Genomic DNA, 24539 nt, shown 5'->3' on the forward strand with positions numbered 1-24539 from the left:
CAGGGTGCCAGTGGCTCATGCCTATGATCCTAGCCACTCAGGAGGCTGAGATCTGAGGATCATGGTTCAAAGCCAACCCAGGCAGGAAAGTCCATGAGACTCTTATCTCCAATAAGCCATCAGAAAACCAGAAGTGGCACTGTGGCTCAAATGGTAGAGCGCTAGCCTTGAGCTGAAGAGCTGAGGGACAGCACCCAGGCCCAGAGTTCAAGCCCCAGGACTGACAGAAAAAAGGGGGGGGAGGGAGTCAGGCCTCACCCAGAGCCCAACTTGAAGCCCCCACAGCCCACCCTCTCTTCTAGAGGGAGGGCAAAGAGCTGCGGGGAGCCCTGAGTCCAGTCGGTCACTCACTCCCTCTTCCCTGAGGCCAGCAGCAGCACACAGAGGGAAAGTGGCGGGTGAGGTGAGAACCCGGCAGAGCTCAGGAACAAGGGAAGAAGCAGTGAACACTGATGAGCCCCATGGCCCCACCACGGCCCCAGCCCGAGCCCCCGCTGCCAGTTACCTTTGGAGGAGAAATACTCCAAGAGGAAAGGGAAAACTCGCAGGTGGGCAAGCGGTGCCAGCCCGTGTGGGTGCCGCTGGAAGACCCGCTGGGCCCCTCCAGTTCGTGGGACAGAGCGGGGTGGGGCAGCGGGGAAGTCAAGGCCTGGACAGGAAGGCAAGCAGGCCTACCCCAGCAGGGTGCCCTGCTCCTGGGCCTGGGTCAGGCTGTCCTTGCGGTGTAGGTGGTGCACCCCCATTCTCTTGGGGCTGCGCTGGGGGCGAGTGGAAGTGGGGAGTGGCCAGGCCCTGGCCTCCGCGTGGGAAGCAGGGGGCCCCTCCTCGCTGCCCCTGTCGCCGGGCAGCAGGCTCTGGCGCTCTTCCTCAGGGCTGATGGGTAGGTTCAGCTCCTCCTCCTCCTCCTCTTCCCTGGCAAACCCGGCGTCAGGTTCTGTGGGCGGCAGAAGTCCGCGATCCTCAGGTGGAGAAGGCACTAGGATCACCTGGTCTCTGTCCGTGGGGCTGAGGGCAAAATGGCGCTGCAGCTCAGGGAGTGCGTCCCGCCCAAAGGCTGTGCGCTGGCCCACAGCGGCCGGAGGCGGCGCGCGGTCCACAAAAGCGCGCTGCCAGCTGGCCAGCAGGTCCTCCTCCGAGCTGGCGGAGCTGGCGGGGGTGCTGAGCGGCGGCGGGGCAGGGCTGGGCTGGTGGTGGGGTGAAGCCCCGGCGGAGGCAGGACTGCTGGGCCCCGGGCTGGGGCGGGTGCCGCTGCCCTCCTCCACCAGGCTCAGGGAGATGGCCTGGCGGGTGGCGTAAGTACAGTTGGGCAAGGGGCTGTTGCGAGGGATGTGGACCTTCTCCTCGGAGAACTCGATGACCCTGCGACCCGGATACAGAGGATGTGGCGGGGGCGGGGTAGGATAGGGACTCAGCTTTTCAAAGGCTGGCAGGGGCAGCTCCTCCTCCGGGAAGCCGCCCGCAGTCCCCAGAGCTTGGCATTCCCCATTGGGCTGGGGATGGGGGCTGCCTGGGGCTGGAGGACTAGCTGGGTCCCCCGGAATCCCGCCGCTCATGTCCACGTGCACGAACACGTCCTCAGCCAAGGGGCGCCCAGCACTGCCTGACTGGGCCGAATTAAGCAGCAGAGACTCCGGCTTCTCCAACACCCGGGCAATGACTGAAGTGGGCACCACAGCCCCTGGGGCCAGACTGGGAGCGGAGTCCAAGCTGGCAGCCTCGTGACCACTGTGCAGATGTTTCCGAACCATGTCCTGGAGCTCACAGGGCAGCTGGGATAAAAGGAGACAGGAACACACGGCTGATCGCAACACAAGACAGCGGGACTCGGCCAAAGCGCCAGCACATTTGATGCTCTCTCCCGAATAACCTCATGGCACAGGTAAACAGGTTCGGGGGGATAAAGTGAAGCTTTGAGTGACCACAGCTGAGCCCTGTTCCCAGATCTGCTGTTGAGCTCTCCAGCTCTCGCTAACCTCTGCAGAGGCTTCTGCCCAAGCCAGACCTGGTCTGGGAAACCTGTCCTGACCACCAGGCCTGAGAATGCACTTCCATTCAACCTGCTCGAGGGTCTATAGTCTACCCCTTGGGGTGATGAGGGTCAGATGGGCCCCACCTTCTCTCAACACCCTGGCCACCCAATCCTTTCTGCACGGACTTCTCCAACCAACTGAGCCCCTATTTCCGCTATAGAAATATAAACAGGGCCTCGTGAGGGGCCCTAGACAGCTGAGAACACTAGCAGGGCTGAGCAGCCTGAGGGGTGGCAGGGAAGTCGGAGGAAGGCAAGGTGGAGAGGGAGTTGACGGGGAGACGGGAAAGGCGGGCACAGCATGCTCCACTCACGTCGGCAAGCTTGTGGTTCCGGAAGTGGGACTTGTTGCACTTGAGGAGCTGCACGGCCAGGTTGCAGTCCAGCCGGTACCGCTCCTAGAGACAGAGCCGCTTCAGAAGCCAGCTCAGCCCTGCCCAAGGGAGCAAGGCTAGGCCCAGGCAAAGCCAGCCACTGGCGGGGGGAGGCCCCAGGCCGGGGACGTGCACCTACATTGAGCTCTTCCAGCCTGTTGATGGTGTTCTTGGCATCCAGCAGCTTGTTGGTCAGCTCCACGATCTCCCAGTCCAGTGTCTTCCTGTCCACCTCAGCCTTCTTGATCTGAGACACAGACCCGGGGTCAGCCCAGACTCCGGCTAGCCCTGCCTCCCTCCACTCCTCCCGCCAAGGAGACATGAAGTCACAGGCGCTAGGGCAGCCAAGGCAGACAAGAGCAGAGACAAACGGCGGACAGACAGAAGGAGACTGGGCACCTCTCCTGCTTTCCAGGGGCTTTCTGAGCATAACGAGTGCCATGTGGGCGTAAGAAGAGGCAGACTATGAGCTGTCCATCCTTGAGGGAGCCTGAAGGGCTTGAGGCACCAGGCCCGCAGCTGGCGCCTCTGAGGGAGTAACTGCGGCCAGGATGAAAGCTAGGTGTGCAGCAGTGCCCCTGATCAGGCCAGGATGCAGGAGCGGGGAGGGGAGCGTCTCTGGGATTATCTAGCAGGGAAAGGAGGGAGCTGCAGGCTTCAAAGTAGCTGCCTGGTCTTCAGCTCAGGGACTGGATCGATGCCTGGGCTTTCTGCCACCACAGCCGAGAAGCTGAGAGCTCAGTGGTGACAATCATCACAGCCTGTACCAGAGCCAGGAGCAGGAGCCCTTCCAGCCCTCTCCTGGAGACTCCATGGGCCTCGACAGGAGAGCAGTGGTGTGCTACAGGGGCAGAGGGACACGGCCAGGGCCCCACAACAGGGATCTTGGGCTAAGGAGGCCAGGAAAAGGGAGAAATCACACAAACTCAGACGCAACTGCAAAAATCCAGCTGTGGCTAAGAGAGGCCTGAGAGGAGAGTGCAGCAGCGACGGTGGCAGCGTGAGGGGGAGACGAGGAGAGAAGAGAAACAGTGTGAGCATCAAGACAGTCCCCACTTGCACAGCACACTGCGGGTCTCCTCCCACCCCGCCCACCCCACCCCTCCCCCGGCCCCAGGCCCCATGGCTTCCCCTGTAAGTCCTGGCCACCAGCTATGCTGTGAGCACAGCCAAGCTGCCCTCCCGTACACATTACCAGTGCGTGCAGCTTGTCCTCCAGCTCCTGGTTGGTCCTCTGGGAAGCAGTGTAGCTGTTCTGCAGCCTGTAGAGGGACACAGGCAGAGCCCTGCTTGGCCCTTCTCCGTGTGGGACCTTGGGCAAGTCCCTCTCTTCCCAGAACTTCAAGGTTTCTCATCAGAATCAGGTGGGATCTGAGGCTCTCCCAGCTAACTGCCTTCCAAGGGGGGGGATGCTGGCCTGCCTCTCCGTCCCCTCGCCCCGTACCTGCGGAACTTGTCCTTAAACTTGTCCAGCTCCTCACGGCTCTGGCCTAGCTGCAGCTCTAGGCAGTCTTGCCCGATCTCCAGCTCCCGCTCCAGGGCCTCAGTGCGTCTGGTGGCTGAGGCCAGGCGGCGGCGAAGCTCTTCATTCTCCTGCTGCAAGAGCCTAGAGGGCATTGGGGGGGACAGAGGGGCATCAGAGAGAGGGGGACAGACGTGAAGCTACAGGCAGGGCTGGGGAACGAGAGAGAAGGGTGATCTGAGGACAGGCAAGTGGGGCAGGGGATTCCTGGCACTTCAAACCAAAGTCTAGAATGGCACGTGCCACAGGCTGCTGGCCCTCACCAGAAGCAGGGGACAGTCCTGGAGCCAGCAGAGCTCCCAACCCGTCTCTGGTTACCACCCAAGCCTTCCAGCCACCGAGCCCCAGCTCGTTTCCCATTCCACAGTCAGGCTTCTCCATGACTAACAGACACCACTGGCCTTCTTTCCAGAAGCTTCTGATCCCTGACAGGGCTTCCAGGAGGCTGGCCCAGGAGGGCACTGTTGCCTCTGGAGCCAAGAACAGGACCACAGTGCATGGAACAAGGGAAAGTCTCCCCAGAGAGAATATTCACACCACGAAACCATCCCAGACTCCCTAAAACACCCAGCGCAACCTTTACCTCTACCTAATCCAAGGCAAAGCTCGACTGTACCAACAGCCCAGCCAGGAGCTAAGAGGACACAGCCACAGTGGGGCTGATACTCACTTCATCCTCTCTGCGTCCGTCAGGGGCTCCTGTGCAAAAGAGAACAGGAGCTTGAGGCTCGAGCTCCCTCCGGACCATGGGCCGCCTGGCTGACCCACCTCCAAACGGCGCCCTACCACATCCCAACATCTGAACAAGCTTAATTTATGCTTTCTCTTGTGCATGGCAGAGTGAAGCCTCTGGGATAATCCTGACTGACAGGAGCAATATTTCACATCCCACTTTGAACCTCCTGCCCCATATTCTCCCAACCCCTATAGCAGACATGGCCCAAAAGCCAGAGCGCAGACAAAGCACACAGCGGAGCAGGCACCTGCTACGGCAGGAGCACAATGGAGCTGAAGGCTCCAAACCTGCAGGCTTCATGGGGAATAAGGTGAGTGGCCAGACCTTGGCCTTCAGAGCCACCGACAATGAGACTGGAGCCTACTCTACCGTATACTGCTTCTCTCGCCTAGAAAACCCGGGAATGCCTACTGGGCATTATCCGATGGTTCCTGAACTGAAATGTAAGGTCTGGCATTTCTTCCCTGAATCCACACACCCGGTGCCCAGTGTCTGCTTCTGTCTTTCGAGGTCTTTCATGTGCTTGGAGCACTGCAGCAGGGAAGGGGTGTGGCAGCAAGGTGAGCTCACCCCCTCTCCTCCTGCTGGCTCAATCAGGAAGGAGCCAATCTCGCTGACTAGAGCCCCCGATAGCAGGGCCTGGTCTTAACACAATTGCTGGCCCGGAATTTGTATTTCATACATTGGCCAAACGAAATTGGAGGAAGAACAGACTTCATAATGAAGAGAAGCTGTTCTGATGGGAAGTAGCTCGAAGGGGCTACAGATTGAAGGCTATTTCTCCACTATGGGAACCACATCCCAGTCTCCTGCAACATGGAGTGATTTCCGCTGAGCTGGGAGGATCTGGGGCTCCCTGATATGTGGATATAATCTACAGACGGGCCTAGATGGCCTCCACTGTGGCTCTGATACAGCAAGAGACCTTAGGCCTCTCTCAGCAATGCCACACTATCGCCCCCAACTTAAGAGGCGAGCAGCTCAGGTTGGAGGAGGCAACCGGAGAGCCAGCCTCAGAGGCCTCCCTCTGCCAGCCACCAGGGCCGGGGTGCCAGGCTTGCTGACCTGCTCAGGCCGAGACGCAGGAATTTCCAGCCGCAGCTCCCGATGCTCCGGTGGTGCCTTACGATAGGGTTTCTTAGCAGGGGCTGCAGTGGTCATTCTGGGAGGGTGGCAGGCTCCTCCACCTGAAGAAGGAAGCCAGGAAGGAAGAGGCCCAAAGACATGATGGCGAGGTCTGTGGACTGAGAAGCCAGGAAGGATGATGAAAGGGGACAGATGGAGGCGCCACTGCATGGCACAGGGGCCTGGCCATGGCTGGGGAAACGAGAAGGGCTAGACTTCCGCTTATCAGTCCCTGAGGGGTACAGAGGTCCCGGAGGGTACAGATAGGTGGGAAAAGTAGGGCACAGGGCTCCAGGGTGAGTGACCCCTGCTCTAGGGATGGGGTGGGTTCCTCTCCGGTATGGGCCTAGTGGGCCACAGAAGGAAACGTGCTCTGCGCATCCACCTCCTCTGCTCTCCCCTGAGACACAAGGTGCCAGCATCACCAGGCTACTGAGAAGGCTGTGTGAAGCACAAAGAACAATGCCCACACCATCGCTGGTGGCACTTGGAGGCAGAGGCTATTAGTTTGAGGCCAGCCTGGACTACAGAGCCACTCAGAAACAAATCAAAAAGAACAGGGCCTAGCACTTAGGAAGTGCTCAACAATGTTTTCAACATACTGTAACCAGCCCAGCACTAGTGGCTCACGCCTGTAATCCTAGCTACTCAGGAGGCTGAAATCTGAGGATAGTGGTTCAAAGCCAACCTGAGACCCAGTCTATGGAGTCTTATCTACAATTAACCACCCAAAAGCCATAAGTACAGCTGTATGACTCAAGTGGTAGAACACCAATTTTACGTGAAAAAGCTAAGGGACAGTGACCAGGCTCTGAGTTCAAGCCCCAATACAGACACAAAAAAAGTAACCAAATCCTAAGGGCTTGAGTGTGTTTTACCCAATTCAGGCTCTAGTTCAAGGGTCTCCAAACTCGGGAAAGCTCTCTAAGAGTCCTTCTAGCTTTCCCCAGCCCCACCAAGACAGGACATCTGCCTGTGCCCAAAACTGCCAGCCTCCTGGGAGAGAGCCAGGTGTGGGGTGGGGTGGGGACCTCAGGGACATACCGTCTGTTTGTCAGCAGCTCTCTCTGTTCCGCTGTCCAGGAGTCAGCCCTTGGCTCTCCACATCCCACAGCCCCTCCACTTCCTCCAGCCAAAGGCTCCTGAAATCAGAGAAGGGAAGAAAGAGGAAACCGGTGTCGGCCGCCTGCCTGTCTGTCAGTGCCACAGGCCAGCCAGCCTGTCCAAGATCTGGAAGGCCCCTCAGGGAGAGGCAGGGAGGGAGATGATGGGACAGGCGGTCTACGGGGAAAAGCGAAGGCAGGAAATGACTGAGGAGATGGGTTCCTGCCTTTCTCCAGATGAAACACGTGTCTGTCTAGTTCATGGTCTCAACTCACCACATGCTGCTCCCTGTCCCTCCCCCAAATCCTGTCCTGTTCATCTCCCAGGCCTCTCAGAGCCCAGAACCAGCAACCATAGGTTGAAAATGACAACACCAGGGAAAAAGCCTAGGAGAGATGCAAGAAGATGGGCAGAGAAGATGCTGGAAAGTGCTGCGGCAATAGCTCCACACAGAACTCAAGGACCATGTCTATGAACATAGAGGCAACAGACTTGGCAAGGAGGAAAAGTAGAGCCAAGAAAGAAAGTCAAAGGTGGTAATTTAAACAAATGTCTAAATTCTGACAAATGTCTGGAGATATTTTCAGTTGTCAAAACCTGAGGCAGGGCAGAGGGAGGAGGGAGTGCCCTACTGTCTCTGTTAGCAGAAAGCATTCTAATGATCAGGACAAAGAAATGTCCATGCACAATATCCATAGTGCTAGCCGGGTGCCCATGGCTCACCCCTGAAATCCAAACTACTCAGAAGGATGGCAGGTCAAAGCCAGCCCATGCAGGAAAGTCCATGAGATGCTTCTCTCCAATTAACTATCAAAAAAGCAAGAAGTGGAGCTGAGACTCAAGTGGTAGAGTGCTAGCCTTGAACATACAAGCTCAAGGACTGTGCCTAGGTCCTGAGTTCAAGCCCCAGAACTGGCACAGGCGCGCGCGCGCGCGCACACACACACACACACACACGCAACAGTGTCAAGGTTGAGAATCATTGGTTTGGAAAACCCAAGGCTGTGGAGTGAAGACGCCAGGCTCTGGCACCGGAACACCTCCTTCCACACACGCTGGCAGATGTGGCAGGTGAGGAACCTGAGGTCCCCTCGAGATCCCCTCCAGCCCTCCTGCAGTAAGCTGGGCAGCAGGACGGGGGCAGCAGCCACCCTGGTAATCAGGAAGAAGCCACCTCAGGCGGCCTTCTGGGCACACAAAGCGTCCTCCCACTCCCACCCCAGCAACCCAAACAGAGCTGGGCCAGGGAAGCCCGGCGGGCTGGTGCACACGCTCGCTGTCAGGACACGCCCTGGCCAGGACTCCTGTCACATTCCACACAGCCTAGGGCAGGAGTGGGGTGGGAGAAGCAGGAGTGGCTTCCCTCCTCTGGCTGGTCCCTGGCCTGAGGTTTTGGGGGTGGCAGGGGTGAGTAGTGCAGGCACAAGCCCCTAGCCTCCACCCCCTTGCAGAACGTGTCCCCACAGGGCACGGGCAGCATGCTGCTGTTGGGCTGTTCCCTGCACAGGAATTTGGGCAGGCCTGGAAGAACAGCACATTCCTGGGGTGTGGGGGAAAAAACAAGACCCTGGTCCCCAGGGCTGCACCTCCAGAGAGCCCTGGAGTGGAGACTCCTGGGGGCCAAGGGAGAAGCCCAGAGGCCACCCAGACCAGCCTGCCACTCAGGCCCTGGCACTCGACGGCATGTGGGAATGGGTGCAGGCTGCAGGCGTGACTGTGGGAGATAGGACTGAGAAACGGCAGGGCCACGGGTCTGAGACAAAGAAAGCAGGCTGAGAGAGCATGCTGGCAGAAAACCACGGGGAAGCTGATGGTGGGGCATGTCCCAGCCCCCATTTCCTGTCTTCCCTACCCCTGACCCCGGGAAGGACCATATCATGCTCTACCAGGGCACCTGGGTGAACAGGAGTAGGCAGGAAAGTCAGTGACACGCTCAGGAGGCTGCTACTCCTACCTGTGAGTCTCACTCTCCAGTTCACCCTGCCTCACCCTGAGCACACGTCCCTTCCCAGGGCTCCCCGGCTCCAAGGAGTGGGAGGCAGAGGTATGGGTGTGGCGAGCAGTAAGATTGGTCAAAAATGCAGACAGGGACGCTGGGGCTGGGGTGGAGGATGACCAGCATGGGAGGCCCAGGGAGAGCAGCAGGAGGCGATGCTCACAGGGGACAGTTCATGGCCAAGCCCACACAGGAGATCTGTGCTACTCCTGGCCCATGGCCACGAAAACCAGGGCATAGCAGGATGCCCAGGACCTGGCTCCAGCTCCCAAATCTACTAAGCGGCCCAGCTGCAGCCTGTGAGGGCCTCACAATTCCAGCAATGACTAGGAACACAGGGGCTGGCAGCTCACTCTCCTGACTGGAGAGCCAAGCAAGGGAAGAGAGAGCACAGGACACGGGTCCCCCAGGCTGGAAGAAAAAGGGTACACTAGATAGCATCAGACAGAGCAGCCTCACCAGGGAGACTCAGCTAGTGGGTGTGGCCTCTGAGGACCCCGTCTTTCACCCAACAGTCTCCCAGATTGTTCTGTGTGGCAACTCAGAGCACTCCCAAGCCTGTGCTAAAAAGAGGTGGTTCCCAGAACAGCCTTGAATGGGCCATGGGCCATTCCAAGCACGCAGCAGCCTAGGCCAGCCAGTGAGGTCTTCTGGCCTGTGGCTGCTAAGCGAGTCCTGGGCACCATCAAGATGGTCTGGAAGAAGCTTAGCAGTGAACAGGGAAGAGCCCCACCCCCATCCTCACCCCTGCGACCTGAGTCTCAGGGGTCTGGGGCAGAAGACTCACAATACAGGACTATTAAGGCATGTGCTGGCCTTTGCTGCAAACAGCTGTGCCCTGGGGAAAGGGCTGAGGCCCCAGAGGAAATCCTGGCTGACCCAGCATGCCTTGTGGCAACATGGGCTGGACCTGCCAGTGCTGTACAAGGCACCCAGAGTAGGTGCCATCCCTCCCCATTCCTGGAAGTGTGGTGAGAAGGCAAAGGGACTCACCTCACCCCTCCCTCCCTCCCCAGCTCTGTCTCTGCTGCATAGCATTCATTTTTCTCTTACTCCAAGTCAGTTCTCAGAGAGACTACCTCATATCTGCTCTGTGTGTATGTGTGTGTGTGTGTGCCCGCTCGCACACGTGCTTCCTGACTGCCATGTTGCAATCTGCCCGTCGGCGCAGGCCGCCTGTTGCCGCCTGCCCTGTATTAAATACCTTCTCCCTGGTTACAGCCCGTGGGCACGATTTAGCTGCCTTTAGAGAACAAAGTCGACTTTCATTAGAATGGGACTCTGCATGCACAGAGAACTTGCACTGTGAACCCACTGAACAGCTGAACAGAACACAGACACAGATAAGACACAAGGGGCTGGCTGAGCAGTGTCCTTGGCTCAAAGGGCAAAAAGTGTGCCAGGCAGCACCCTCACCAGGAGACAGGGCTCACACTCGCCCCCTTCCGTAGGTATGTGCAAGTGACCAGGGGCTTCTACCACGATCAAGGTGTGCTACTGGAGGTGGAGGGGAGAGAATCCCTACTCCAATTCCCAGCACTCACAGGAGACAACAGGAGAAAGATTCAAGCCCAAGAGGCCTGGTTGCTCTCCCACTTCCCTCTGAAGTCCTGCCAGGGTCTGCCCAAAGTCAAAGCTGCGGGAGAGGCAACAGGACTGAATAAACAATGGGCATTGCTCTTTGGCTTCTCCCACTTTAGCCTTGCCTTCCCCCTCCCCGCACTCCCCAACTTCTGCACTAGCAGTCCCTGCGTGACCTCTCTGACCAGGTCAGCAGCCTGCCCTACATGGACCACCTCCCTACTCCCTACATCCCCAACACTGCAGCTATGAAACTATGTCCTGCCCAAGTGCCAGTGCCTCACACCTATAGCCATAGCTACTCAGGAGGCTGAGATCTGAGGATCATAATTCAAAGCCAGCCTGGGTAGGAAAGCCTGTGAGACTCTCCTCTCTAATTAGCCACCAACAAAAAGCTATAAGTGGAGCTGTGGCTCAAGTGGCAGAGCACTAGCCTTGAACAAAAATGCTCAGGGACAGCATCCAGGCCACCAAAACCCACACCAAAAAATACAAAAAAAAAAATGTGTGTGTGTGTGTGTGTGTGTGTGGTCTCATCAGGCATAGTGGTACACATCTATAATCCCAGCCACCTGAGAGGTGGAGGTAAAAGGATGGAGACCTAGGCAAAGCTAAGGATGAAATGAAATGAAGAAAGGTCTGGAGACAACTCAAGCGCAGCATGCTTGAGGCCCTGGGTTCAATCTCTAGTACTAAGGGCAGAGTGAGAAAAACATTATGTCCACGTACCTGCAGGGCTTGGTGGCCTACACTTACAACCCAGCACTTGGGAGGTGGAAGCAAGAGGATCATGATTTTCAAGGCCAACCTGGGCTGCATAATGGTTTCCAGGCTAACCTGAACTATAGAGCCAGAGTCTGCCTCAAAACAAAGGGAAAAGGAGGAGGACAGGGGAGGGGGGGAGGAATAGTTCCAACACTTTATCAGGTTATCTGGCCTCAGACCATTTCCAAAACCTACTGATAAGCCTTTCTGCTCATAACTGTCAAGGAATAAGCCAGCAAGGGACTTTGAGGGAGTCAGTGAATCCAGGGGGTCCACATATCACCAAGAAAATTGCTAAAGCTCTTCTCTGAAATGCACCCAAGCAAAGTCCAAACAATGTTAGTGATCGCTACTGTTTTTCAAATGATGAGGATGAGGAAAACCTGGCCAGCCTTTCAGACTATACCAACTGTGTGTGGGCTGCCTTAATTCTCTGGGAACCCAGCAGGATTCAAGTAAATAACAAAAACAAACAGCAGCCCTCAGAGAGCCCCTCACCAAAATGTGGCAGGCGCATCACACAGGCCATGAGGCCTCCTCTCTGGGAAGCGTCCCCAGCCTCAGGCCTTGCATGTAGAATTTCTGAATTCTGCAACTGAGAGAAGCCATGCACTACCAGGCACGCGTCTAAAATGCAGGTTCTCAGGTTCTGTCTCCAAATAGAAGTCAACAAACAGAAAGCATTCCCCCGCGCCCCCCTCCCCTTCAAGGGCCAGCCCTGTGACCATGGGCAAGGGGCCCAGCAATGACCCTGAGGATTGCCCATAAATTTTCTCATTTCTCTACACCACTCCACACCCCTCTCCGTGCTACCTATGAACTTTGGAACTGTCCCCCAACAGAACACACTGCCCCTACCCAAGCTTCCTCCAGCCTCCCCCATCATCCCCTCCAGGTACCCCTCCCACCTGCCATCAGCCCCCAGTTTCCGGCATGCAGCTGTTCCCAAGGTCCATGAGCAAAGCCCTCAGCAATCCTGGGCGCGTGGCAGGCAGGCAGCCAGCAGCTCACAGGGTGGGGCCTGGACAGAGGTTCTGCTCTGGGTTGATGACTAGGCTGGAAGATGCTGCCAGTGTGCCCAGACCAGCCCTGCCACCCTCAGGGCAATCTCACCTTCTTACTACAAGCTGCAGGCAGCCCTGACCTGGGCCAGTCTACTCCAAACCAAACACACCGACAGAACTTTGGAGGCAAAGAAGGGCAAGAGTCATCTGCCCAGAGTGACCCTGGGACCCAGACCTAGTGCTGGGAAAGAGCTGCTGTGAGAGCTCAGCCGGCTCCCCACCTGAGCAAACACCAAGCACCCACCTGGTCTCACCCAAATATTTGACAAGAACAAAGGAGCTGAAGATTACTGATAAGAGATCCAAGCAGAGGTTGGAGGCCTGACTCAGTTGGTAGGGGGCCAGCCAAAGAGTAATAGCAGTCAGGTACTGGAGTCCCAATCTTGGACCAAAAAGACAGAGGGAGAGATCCAAGCAAACCAACCCTCTCCAATAAAAGAAGGGCCCCAAAGTCCCCAAGTTTGCAGCCAACACTTGACTGAAAACTCATACCATCTCCTAGGGAGGGGCAAAATGAAAGAGAGGCTTGAAATCAGGCCTCAACTCTAGGCTCCTTTTGCCTTTCTGTTCAGGGCCAAGCCAAAACTCCTCCAGCTTCCCAACTCCCTCTCCAGGGGCCTGAGGACCCTGCAGCACCTACACCCTGTTAAATTCACAAGTCCCCATCCCCACTAGTCAGTCAGCTCCCTGTCTTCTCCCTCCCGACCCAGCACATACAGAATCCCCAGATCTGCTTGCCCAGGTGCGCACTACCTCCACAGCCTCAACACGGAGTGGGGCAAGACGGATCAATGCAGACCACCATGGGAGCACAAGACAACCTGGCCTTCCTCCCATCTCCAGACTTCCTTTCTCCCTCCCAAACCTGGAAGAAGGGCCGTGGTGGGAGCGCCACCACAGCAGGAAGCACTCACCAGCCGGGCCAGGACCTTCTCTGGGCCTGACAAGTCTAAAACCAGGTCCTGTCTGAGGCATTCTTTCCAGCTCTTTCTGACTAAAGTCCACCAGCTGCACCAGGCATGGATGTGAGTAGAGCCAAACTCCACCTGCCCGCCTTGCAGGGCAATGGTCATCAGTGGAGCGAAGTGTCAGATGGGGCCCTGGTTTCTCCTTTCGGTTTACCTCTCTCTTCTGCCCCGGGTCTGGGCCAGGCCAAAGTGTGCCTCTCCACTTCCCCATCCCATAAAGAACCTGGCAGCTGATCCTAAGCTCATACCCTGAAGGAAAGCAATGGGGACACTGTAACCTTCCCCTCTAAACAAGGGAGGAAATGGTCTGATCCAGAAGTCCGTTCCCACTGGAGCCCCATCCGTCTTTGAGGCAGGAGAAACAGAAGCAGTAACTGAGGAGAATTCTTTTTTTCTTTTTGGGGTGGAGGGGGAGGGTGCTGTCCTAGTGCTTGAACTCAGGACCTAGGAGCTACGCCTGAGCTTTTTTTTTTTGCTCAAGGCTAGCTTTCTACCATTTGAGCCACAACTTCACTTCACTCTGGTGGTAAGAGGCTCACCGACTTTCCTGCCCCAGCTTGGCTTTGAGCTGTGATCCTCACATCTCAGCCTCCTGAGAAGCTAGGATTACAGGTGTGAGCCACCAGCACCTGGGGAGGCTGATTCTTAAATTCTGTGGTGCTAAAGCACAGACTGAGTAGAAAGCCACCGATTCTGATTTGAGGGTGACTGAGGAGCCCCTGCTGAGGAGGTGCACGAGGAAGGCGGAAGCTGGCGGCTGCAGTGAGAACTGCAGTGGTAGCTGGGCAGTGAGAACAGGACACCTTCCTCTTCTGGCCATGAAGGGGGCACATCCTCACCCACAGAGGGAGACGAGGGAAGGAAGGGAAGCGAGAGATACGCTGAGGGGAGAAGGAGGCCGGGCTGGGGGCGGCGTGGAGGAGAGAGAGGCTGGTGGCATCAGGGCACATTAGCTGGTCAAGGTCAGACTCACAGAGTTAATGACTTCTCCCCAACCAGCCAGCTCTCCTGGTTAGTGCGGTTAGCGACAGACTCATGGCAGACACCTTCCAGGCACTCCATACAAACAGACAGCTTGGTTTTTGAGCAGCCCAGCTCTGGAGCTGCAAAGAGAGAGCAAAAGAAGGCCAAGCTGTGGGTGCTGCGGGTGCCCACAGTACACACTGCACTCCTGCTGGGGAAGAACTGCCACCTCTCCATTATTCCCACGGCAGCTCCCTGCCGCCCAGATCACAGGCAGGCAAGGTGGAGTACTCGCCTGCACAATGGTGGGCCCAGCTCACTGACCCAGGCAAACGAAGCTCTCTGCCTGGTCAAGAGGAAGAGGATAGCTATTGTAGATAGCTGGGGGCGGTGGGGGCCCACAGTCCCATCTCCCCCCAACCCTGCTGCCAGGCTGCACCAGGTCTCTGAATGCTGCATTCTGAGAGGCCCCATAGCCACAGCTGCTACCCATCCATGCCCACGCCAGCAGATCACCTCCCACCGCCTCCCAGAGGCTGCAGGGGGGCTGGGGAGACCAGCTGGGGCTCAGAGGCAGTCACAGAGCTGCATCAGAAATCACAATACAATGAGCCAGTGTGTGACCCAGCCCAGAGCTCAGCCAAACATGGAAAGAGGTGGCACCAAGCCACCTCTGGGGGATGGCATTTCCCACAAAGTCAGCCCCAGAGGATGAGACTCTGTGCAACTCGCAAGGAGGAAGACTCTCCAGACTCTGCGGCCTCCAACAGAGGCTCTGCTGCCTCGCAGTGAACAATGCCGGGAAGGCGCGGCTCCCCATCAGAACAAGCCAGGGAGCAGCGGCAACTCCCCTCTGAAGCCTCGAGAAGCATCTGGGAGAAGCAACACATGCCAGCTTAGACGTGGCATAGAAAAAGCAGCAGCAGAGCTGCACAGACAGTCCTGTGAGGCGCAGGACAGGCAGTCACGGCACACACATTTGCAGATACAGAATAGAAGGTTCTCTCAAGTTCTAGGGAGTTTCTGAAGACTCGGTGATGACTCACAAAGGAAATACCACGCTGGCCCTACCGTGTGCCAGGCCTCCTCACAAGCCTAGGGTCAACACTCATGTACAAAGGAAACCTCTTAATAGTTTCAGCTGCCCACACACTGGGCTCCCGATATTTCTCTATGTCTCAGAGCTCAAAAAAGTCAAGGCCTGATGGGGAGGAGAAGCAATGGTCCAGTAGAGAAACAACTCTTCTAAATTAATGGATCTCTTTCCTGCCCTAGGGAGAAAGCTTGGACCATGACAGAACCTCCACTCACAAAACAACAGCTGGGTCTGGTTTGTTTTCAACAGCCATCACAGTGCCAGCTGATGTGGCACACACTTATAATCCCAGCACTTGAGGGGGCTAAGGCAAGAGGATGGAAAGTTCAAAGTCAGCCTGGATTACATAGTAAGACTCTGACTCAGGAAAACCAATACCACCCCTCCCCGCCCCCGCCCCTAAAAAAAAAGGCTTTTCCAGGTTTCCCAAGGAGCCAACGAACCAGGTTCACCAAAGGCTCCTACAAGGTTGAAGGTACTGCTAGGTAGCCTGGAGTTCAAGTTCCATGACAAAGAAAGAAAGAGAGAGAGAGAAAGAGGGACAGAGGGAGGGAGGCAGGGAGGGAGGGAGGGAGGGAAAGAAAAGAAAGAGGGAGAAAGGAAAGAAAGACAGAAAGAAAGAAAAGAAAGAAAGAAAGAGAAGTTCCTTCAGCAAAAAAACACTGCATGCACTAGTGCATATGCACCAGATCTGAACGACAAAGTCTGTGGAGGACTATGCAAAGAAGATCAGAAGGATACATAAGAAACGGGTGGGAAAAAAAGAAAGGGTGGAGTCAGGAGGTAGGAGCAATGAGAGCTGAAAGGAAATGTCTTTTTGCTTTAGTTTGCTTCATTTTCCTGTATGGTTGGTATTTCCATACAAGAGACAGCTATCTCGTATTCACTGTTGATAGAAAGACAAACACCCCCCCCCCCCCCACCTCTACTGTATTTCCTCCCATCCCCATGATGAGTGAGGCACAAAGACCCAGCAGTGCTCTCCCACGCTAAGGCTCCAGAGGACACATAATTTGCCCAAGATCACAGCACAACTGGAACAGCTCTACGTTTCACCCCATTCCAAATTCCAGTGCACAGCTGCCCTGCCCAGGGAACCACAGGAGAGCCCAGCCAGTTCTGCCCTCCCTGCAAGACCCTGAAAGGTGTCTGACCCTCCAAAGCTGGGCTGGCCTGTGATGGGGTCAAGTGGCCAGTGCTCAGAAGCCCATCCTACTGGTTAGCTGAGTGGAAATACAAGGGTTCAGGGACCCAGACAGACTTCCCAGGAGGCAGACTCTCTCCTCTTAGGCAGTGGTGGCAAGTTCCCTGTCACAGTTCACGTGACAGCAGAGCAGCTCCTCACATAAGGGGCCACACAGATTCTGCGTGACATCTATACAGAGAGCTGGTCCTTACGAAAGACAGTAACGCAAAATGAAGCCCTGCGCTTCTACCTATGGCCAGACTGTGGCCTTCTGAGGAAGGAGCACAACACAATCCAAACTAACTGGCTCATCCAACCTCACCTCAGGTCTGTTTCACATGGCTCATCAGCAAGGACATGCCCTGTACAACGCCCGCCTCACCCTGAGGGTCCCGGAAGCAAACCCCAGGAAAACCACTGCATTCCACACTTAGCTACTGGCTGCATAGTTCTGATTCATCTGGGCATTAGTACAGTTGGGGGTTAGCCCTGGCTGAAGGCACGGAGCACCCCCGGCTGAGACTATCTATAATACCAGAAAAGCAAGCAGGTGACAGATGGCACGGAAAAGTCTTAAATAACTGAGGATGCCAGCAGCCAAGACTTTTTAGGAGATGCTAATTGAGTAAGAAAAGCTCTAAGTGTGCGCACTTAACTCCTCTTTTAACCCCTCGCTGCTGGCTTAGGAGCATGTTATTAGAACATAAAAAAGCTGTAAGTAAAGCTAGACGGCAGTAGCTCTCACCCGTATCCTAGCAACTCAGGAGGCTGGGATCTGAGGACTGCAGTTCAAAGCCAGTCCTGGCAGGAAACTCCATGAGAGTCTTATTTCCACTAAACTACAAAAAAAGCCAGAAGTGGAGCTGTGGCTCAAGTGGCAGAGCGCTAGCCTTGAGCATAGAAGGACAGGGGCAGGGCCCCGGGCCAGAGTTGCCCCAAGACGAGCCAAAAAAAAAAGCTCCAAGTGGAGAAGCCCAGCACCTGAAAGCTCATATAACCACAAGAATTCACTGCTGGAAATGCTATAGTTAACACCACCACCTCTTGTGTATGCAGAGCCCTCCTTCCTGAGGGCTCAAAGGTTTCACCGGAGAGATCCCAACTACTTTAATCTCAGGAAAGACAGGTGGGGTCACAGTAACCAGGGTTGCTCAGCACACATGCACAGGACTTAAATGCTTAGCCTCAGTAAAGACCTTGCCCCTAAGAAACCAGACACAGATCTTCCTGGAGCCAGGGGGGAGGGGAAGAAGGAGACAGACTAACAGCAGCTTATCCTGGAGTGTGGCCAGGGCTTCAGGATCAGAGGAGAGGTGCATTACTGGGCAAGGGTTGGAGCACCAGATAAGAAGCCTGTCCTGGCTGGATGTGTGCCTCAATGGTAGAGCACCTAGTAAGCATGAAGCCCTAAATTCAAACCCTAGTACCGCCCCCCCCCAAAAAAAGACTGTCTTTCAGGGAACTCAGATACATCTTCCTCACTGTACAAGCTCACACTGGAGTGCCACAACTGAACGGAGAACTCATGGTATTTCTAAGGGCAAAGGGTTTTTTTGTTGCTGTCACTGTTTCGTTTTTTTAGACAGTCTTACTATGTAGCTCAGGCTGGCCTTGAACTCTCCATTGTCCTGTCTCAGCCTCCTGAGTACTGGGATTATGGGCATATACCACTAACATTCAGGTCAGAATTTTTAATAGGAAAGTAATTTTTGCCACAGAATGGTGGATAGACTGGAAGGGGAGAGAAGGGCCAGCAAGCACAGTCCCTTCATTCTATATGCATCACAGCTTTCTATCACACACATGAAGGGCCCTGCACTATCCTCAACGCTAGAAATATACTAGTAAATAAGACAGTATGTGTTCTCAGCACACTTAGTCTTAAGAGCGTCAAACAAGGCAAGAGGCTACAATGCAGCACAGTGCTGGAAGTCAGCAGAGAAGAAGGGTACAGGGTGGCAAGACTTAAAAGCAAAGAACACCCACACATACACTGGGGTTTGATCTCAGGGCCTTGCATTTGCCAAGCACGCCCAAGGCCCACCACTTGGGCCATATCATCAGCCGGAAGGAACAGATAAACTGAGAAGGAAAGGACAAAACGGAAGGAAAAGGGAGATGGGATGAGGTCAGGAAATGCACACACAGCACACGGATGTGTAAGGCCAAGAAGCTAGAAAGAATGAACTAAGTCCAGAGCTGGGAAGAGGCTGCATCCAGGTAAGAAATGAAGGCTCAGTTTGCCCAAAGAGAAAACTGAAGACAAAGCACTGAATCAAATGGTGAGAGGCAGGGAACGGACCTGAGAAAAGGGCATTGCATGGGGAAACTGATTTATACAACAGAAAGAATGGTGATGAGAAGACCTGGCTGCAAACCTATCAGCCTTCACCCTGCAGATCAGTTGTTTGCTGAAATGTGACCATGGCACAAAGGTGTACTCTATGAAAATAACAAGTTCCAGCAAGCTGACACAAGTGGAAAGTCAAGCTCAAGTTCTATTATCCTGGGATTCCTGGCATCTAAGATATTGGTGGAAGGGAGCAAAACAGACAGATGCTGCCTACCTATCAAAAGTCACAGATGCAACAAAGAACAGAGAAGTCTGTCAGAGGGCTGGGCCAATGCTCCCAGGATAGGCTCACAGTTGGGAGCCCCAATCCCTCCACAATCTGGTTAGACACTGGCGCATGACTGCTCTGGTGGCTGGCTGGAGAATCAACTACAGAAGAAAAACACAGGCCCTCAGGGCGTGTTAAATAGACAGGACATGACTCAGAAGAAGAGAGTCTTAAATACAGGGCAAAAGGAAAGCCAGTCAATCAAACTTGGAGCACACCTCTGGTTCTAGGCTGCATGCAGCCTCCTTCCTAGCTGAAGGAAAAGCACCAGCCAAGACTTTGTCAGACAACATGCCCGCAGAAGCTCATCAGAGCTCCATTTTTACCTTCCACCAAGTACAGAGAACAGTTTAAAATGCCACTGATTTTTTTTTTCATGCCTATAGATTGCTATTTTTAAGAAAGCCTACAGCAGACTATCTCAAATTTAACACTGTGTCTACTTCAACTGCTCCTGTCAGTGATCAAAGTAAGAACCGAGACTACTATTTACATCTATATTAGTACACAGGCACACACACGCCTCTTTACGATTAGAGTCTAGTGTCAGTCTGCTCACTCCACCCAGCCCCAAGGTTTTACAAAATATAGTCACCAAGTTGAGTCATGAAGACACAGCCTAGGTCTGGCTAACACAGGAGAACAAGCCTTCTCCGCTGTCATCCCTACATCATTCGGTACTTCTGGAAGGATGAAGAGAGCTGTGATAAAGAGCTGAAAATGAGCTGGACCCTGGTGGCTCACGCCTGTAATCCTAGCTATTAAGGAGGCTGAGATTTGAGGATCACAGTTCAAATCCAGCCTGAGCAGGAAAGTCCATGAGATTCCTTTTTTTCTTTTTCTTTTTTTTTGGTCGATCGTGGGCCTTGAACTCTGGGCCTGGGCGCTGTCCCTCAGCTCTTCAGCTCAAAGCCAGCACTCTACCACTTGAGCTACAGTGTCACTTCTGGTTTTCTGGTGGTTTATTGGAGATAAGAGTTTCACGGAGTTTCCTGCCCGGGCTGGCTTTGAACCTCGATCCTCAGATCTCAGCCTCCTGAGTAGCTAGGATTACAGGCGTGAGCCACCAGTACCAGGTAAGTTCATGAGATTCCCATCCCAAATAAACCACCGGAAAACTGGAAGTGATGCTCAATGGTAGAGCACTAGCCTTGAGCTGAAGAGCTCAGGGACAGTGCCCAGGCCCAGAGTTCAAACCACACAACTGGGAAAAAAAAAAAAAAAAAAAGGAGAGAGAGCTGAAAACAATTTTAAACAACCAAAAAACTTTTCACTACAAAATAGTTATAGATCCAGCTATCAAGATAAAGAAGGATGAACTGGGATATAGTCAAACAAACAAACAAACAGTAAGCATATCTAAATGTTAACATCACCATGTGGCATGTCTATAATACCAACTATTTGGGAAGAAGCAGGAGGTTACAAGAGTTGGTGACCAGGCTGAGGAATATAGCAAGAGCTCACCCTGTGAGGGAAAAATAAAACAAAAAATAAGGTCAGGTGCTGGTGGCTCACGCCTGTAATCCTAGCTCTGCAGGAGACTGAGATTGGGAGGATCACTATTTGTCCAAAGCCAGACCAGGCAGGGCTCCACCTCAAACAAAATTTTTAAAGAGTGGGATGCCAGTGGCTCACACCTGTAATCCTAGCTAGTCAGGAGGATCCTGGCTCAAAGCCAGCATGGACAAATCCATGAGGCTCTTATCTCCAACTAACCAACAAAAAGCCCAAAGTGGAAGTAAGGCTCATGTGGTAGAGACCAACTTTAGGTGAAAAAGCTAAGCAAAAGCATGAGGGCCTGAGTTCAAACCCTGATACCAGCTAAATACATAAATAACAAAAAATCCATACCAATCCAAAAATAAACGTTCCACACCCTCACAACTTCAAACAGGAAATCACTGGCATTTTGACACCACTTTAAATAGCTTATGGAGATATTCTTGCTACACAAAAACTCTATACAATCCTCCAACTGTGCCTCGTCTAAGCCTAGCAGGGCAAGCGACTACAGATCCTCATGAAGCAGAAGGTAGTGCTGGCATTTCAATAGCACAACAACACTTAAGTAAGTCAATAATGTGTTAACTCATTTAGCATTCATACCATCCCTACTGATCAATGGAAGTCTGAGGCACAGAGAACTATGCAATTAACAAAGGTCAGGATTCCATCTTGGCATGCAGGCTCTAGAGTCGGCTCCCTCAACTCCTTATTACACTGCTCTTGATGATTCCAAAGGGGCATTTATAAATTACCCTGAGAAAAAGGCTTTTTAGAAACCAAGTTACAGATAAATACCTTCAGTTCTTTAGACACCTAAAAGCACCCAAGCTAGCCTGATAACAGTGACTTAGGGTGGGATTGGAGAGTAGAGGTACTAAGAGACAGTCAAAGAGGAGTTGTAGACCAAACTAGACTTCCCAGTCTAATCATAAAGCAGATGTAGGTGCTAAACTGACTTGAGCCTGAGGGTTGGAGGCATAGCTCAAATGGTTCACCACCTGCTTAGCACGCACCAAGTTCTGAGTTCAAATCCTAGTAGTAACCAAAAGGAAAAAAAAAAAAAAAAGGAGCAACAGCAGCTTGCTCCCTGCCAGGTACAGTGGCATATGCTTATAATCCTCATTACTTTGGAGGCTAAGATCAGGAGGATCACCACTCAAGGCCAGCCTGGGCAAAATATTTATCTCAACCAGTTTTTTAAAAAGCTGGGTCATCGGGCACCAGTGCCTCATATTTAACTACTCAGGAGGCTGAGATCTGAGGATCACAGTTCAACATCAGCCCAGGCAGGAAAGTCCATGAGACTCTTATCTTCAATAAACTACTCTGAAAATGCCAGAATTAGCCCATGGCTCAAGTGGTAGAGCACTAGCCTTGAGCACAAGGAGCTCAAGGACAATGCCCAGGCCCTGAGTTCAAGCCCCATGACAAAAAAAAAAAAAAAGAGCTGGCAAGCAGGGGCTTATGTCATCCCAGCTATGTAGAAGGATGGTTCAAATGGTAGAGTACCTGCCTGACAAACGTAAGAGTTGGAACTCCAGTACCAAAAGCCTACTCCCACTGGGAAGTAGTACATGCCCATAGTCCCAGCACTTGAGAGGCTGTGGTAGGAGGATCACTTGGCCCAAGAAGTTCAAGTCCAGCCTGGGCAACACAGCTTATGCTAATTATCTCAGGCATAACCACTGGGCAACAAAGGAGGTAAGGACTCCATTCTCGGTACTCATCCCACTCTAGCTCTAGTCCCCTTCTCTTCTCCAGCACAGCTGATCTACTGTCAGGCCATGCTTAGTTTATTATTTTTCTTTTTTTGCCAGTACTGGGGCTTAAACTCAGAGCCTTGTGCTCTTTCCTTACTCAATTCTGGTACTCTACCACTTGAGCCACATATCCATGCCAGTTTTTTGCTGAAAATAATAATCCCTAAGATTTCTCTGCCTAGGCTGGCTTTGAACCAGGAATCTCAGATCTCAGCCTCCTCAGTAGCTAGGATTACAGATGCCAGGCCTGATTTTTTTTTTTTTTGGTCAGTCCAGGGGCCTGAACTCTCGGCCTGGGCACTGTCCCTCAGCTCTTCAGCTCAAGGGGAACATTCTATCACTTGAGCCATAGCACCACTTTTTCTGCTTATGTGGTGCTGAGGAATCGAACCCAGGGCCTCATGCATGCAAGGCAAGCCCTCTACCACTAAGCCACCTTCCCAGCCCCGATTTTTTTTTTTTTAATGTGGTTTGGTGGAGAAAATACAAGGAAGAAAGTTACCAAAACAAAGGGCAAGTTTCATAAGTTTTTCCTTCCATTGCCTCATTAGTCCAACTACAAAGCAACACTCAAATATTAGAGATCTCAAGGGGGTGACAATGTCCAAAAAGAAATGTGCTCTTATCTGAGGATTGAGGTTCAAAGCCAGCCCGGGCAGGAAAGTCCATGAGACTCCTATCTCCAATAAACTACTAGAAAACCAGAAGTGGCACTGTGGCTCAAGCAGTAGAGTGCTCGCCTTGAGCTGAAGAGCTGAGGGATAGTGCCCAAGGCCAGAGCTCAAGCCCCACGACCGACAAAAATTTAAAAAAAAAAAGATAAAATAATTTTTTTTAATTAGGGATCTTAAGGGTAAGGTATTAGATGATAAATATCCCCAGTTATTTATACCAATCAGATGGACCAATTGCCACAGCTCATCTGAGTTTCTTCTCCCTTGTCCCAAGCTGCCTTCCCCTCACCTCTGATACCATCCACCCCCAAACCACTGCATTCCACTAGCAAACCCCTCTTACCAAAGGAAAACTGCAAAAGTAGGTAGATGGCAAGAATAAATTCATGAGTTGGTGTCAGAAAGTAAATAAATGATTAGTGAACACCATCAGAAATTTGTTTTCTGATTGATTCCCTACATCTGCCACCACACTTCCAGGCAGAAGGTCTAACTGAAGAGGTGATGGGTAGATGGAAGAGACAATGGTATATAGGTAGGAAATTGCTTGTAGCCTGAATCCTAGAGTGTTTTCAGCCTGATCTCTAGGGCCTTGCCTAGCTTTGCTTGTACAGATGAAGGTATGTGGGTTCAATTCTACACTAACTCTCAAAAAGCAGATTGCATTCTAAGCAAAACACCAACTTAGGGACCCCTAGAGAAAAGTTAATCTCTACAGAACAGCACCGTTTTCAGTTTAAATGACTCTCAGAATCACTCCAAGGCCATGGCTCCTCTCCCAGGGAGCAGGGAAGTCGGGAGCCTGTCGCTGGAGGCCACCTTACCCGCTCTGGGGTTGAGCTGGGGCAAGCCTGATATCTCTTCCTCTTTCCAAGCAGACACTGATTTCTTCCAGTCCCAGGGGCCCTTGAATCTTCGGCTGAAATTGGGGCAGATGATGCTTTAGGAGCGGTGGGAAGGCTGATCTAAGCCTGGAAGAGGGTCATCCATCACTAGCTCCAACTCGCTCCTGAAGCAGACCTAATCGGCAACCCCAGAGCTCTCCTCCGCCCCTACCTCGCTGTTTCCCTTTTCCCGCCCATTCCCCCACCCCAGTCAGCCTTGGGCTGCGCCCGAGGCTTCTTCACTCGTTCACAAATTCTCTGCCCATTTTTAACTGTGCTCCCGCAGGGCCCGAGCCACACCTCGCCCGGCGCCCCCGCCCCAGGCCCCTCCCCTAGCGCGCTCGGGGCTCCAGGCCCCCTCCCCTCCGCTCCACCCTCCCCCATCCACCGCCTCGTCTCCACCCCGGAGCCAGTCCCTCCACTGAGCCTACTCCTCGCCTCAACCCCACGGTTCTCCTCAACTCTAGCCTCCGCCGCCCGAATACTCCAACCCCACAACAAACTTTCCGCCGCCGCCAGCTGCCTTCACGCCGCCATCTTGCCGCGGGGCAGGCCGGGTAGTGGCCAGGGCCGCGGGAATCC

At 53.7% G+C, this 24539-nt stretch overlaps 1 protein-coding gene across 4 annotated transcripts; it reads right to left on the bottom strand.

Moving 5' to 3' along the window:
- Positions 1 to 174: 174 nt before the first annotated feature.
- Tjap1 (tight junction associated protein 1) lies at positions 175 to 24539 on the bottom strand. 4 transcript variants are annotated; one of them, XM_042672032.1, is made up of 11 exons: positions 24461 to 24539; positions 23898 to 23992; positions 14238 to 14367; positions 6831 to 6928; positions 5727 to 5848; positions 4596 to 4624; positions 3848 to 4009; positions 3599 to 3665; positions 2543 to 2650; positions 2344 to 2427; positions 175 to 1769 (listed from the first exon to the last, which is right to left on the bottom strand). In XM_042672032.1, the coding sequence occupies exons 5-11, from the start codon at positions 5820 to 5822 to the stop codon at positions 672 to 674; spliced, it is 1644 nt and encodes a 547-aa protein (XP_042527966.1). In that variant the 5' UTR covers positions 5823 to 5848; positions 6831 to 6928; positions 14238 to 14367; positions 23898 to 23992; positions 24461 to 24539; the 3' UTR covers positions 175 to 671. The 4 variants fall into 4 exon arrangements, with proteins under 4 accessions (XP_042527966.1, XP_042527965.1, XP_042527967.1 ...); XM_042672031.1 differs by having other exon boundaries at positions 24389 to 24499; XM_042672033.1 differs by lacking the exons at positions 14238 to 14367; positions 24461 to 24539 and having other exon boundaries at positions 23898 to 24104.

This window comes from Dipodomys spectabilis, unplaced genomic scaffold (assembly GCF_019054845.1).
Source record: "Dipodomys spectabilis isolate Male_0828 unplaced genomic scaffold, ASM1905484v1 ptg000669l, whole genome shotgun sequence".
Taxonomy (NCBI): domain Eukaryota; kingdom Metazoa; phylum Chordata; class Mammalia; order Rodentia; family Heteromyidae; genus Dipodomys; species Dipodomys spectabilis.

Bases quoted from the DNA above. Each gene is read 5' to 3' on its own strand.
- Tjap1 (XM_042672032.1), bottom strand. From the start codon at position 5,822: ATGACCACTGCAGCCCCTGCTAAGAAACCCTATCGTAAGGCACCACCG. The intron at 4,625-5,726 runs GTCAGCAAGCCT...TCTTTTGCACAG, and splicing joins CTGCGTCTCGGCCTGAGCAG to GAGCCCCTGACGGACGCAGA. The intron at 3,666-3,847 runs GTACGGGGCGAG...GTCCCTCTACAG, and splicing joins TTTAAGGACAAGTTCCGCAG to GCTGCAGAACAGCTACACTG.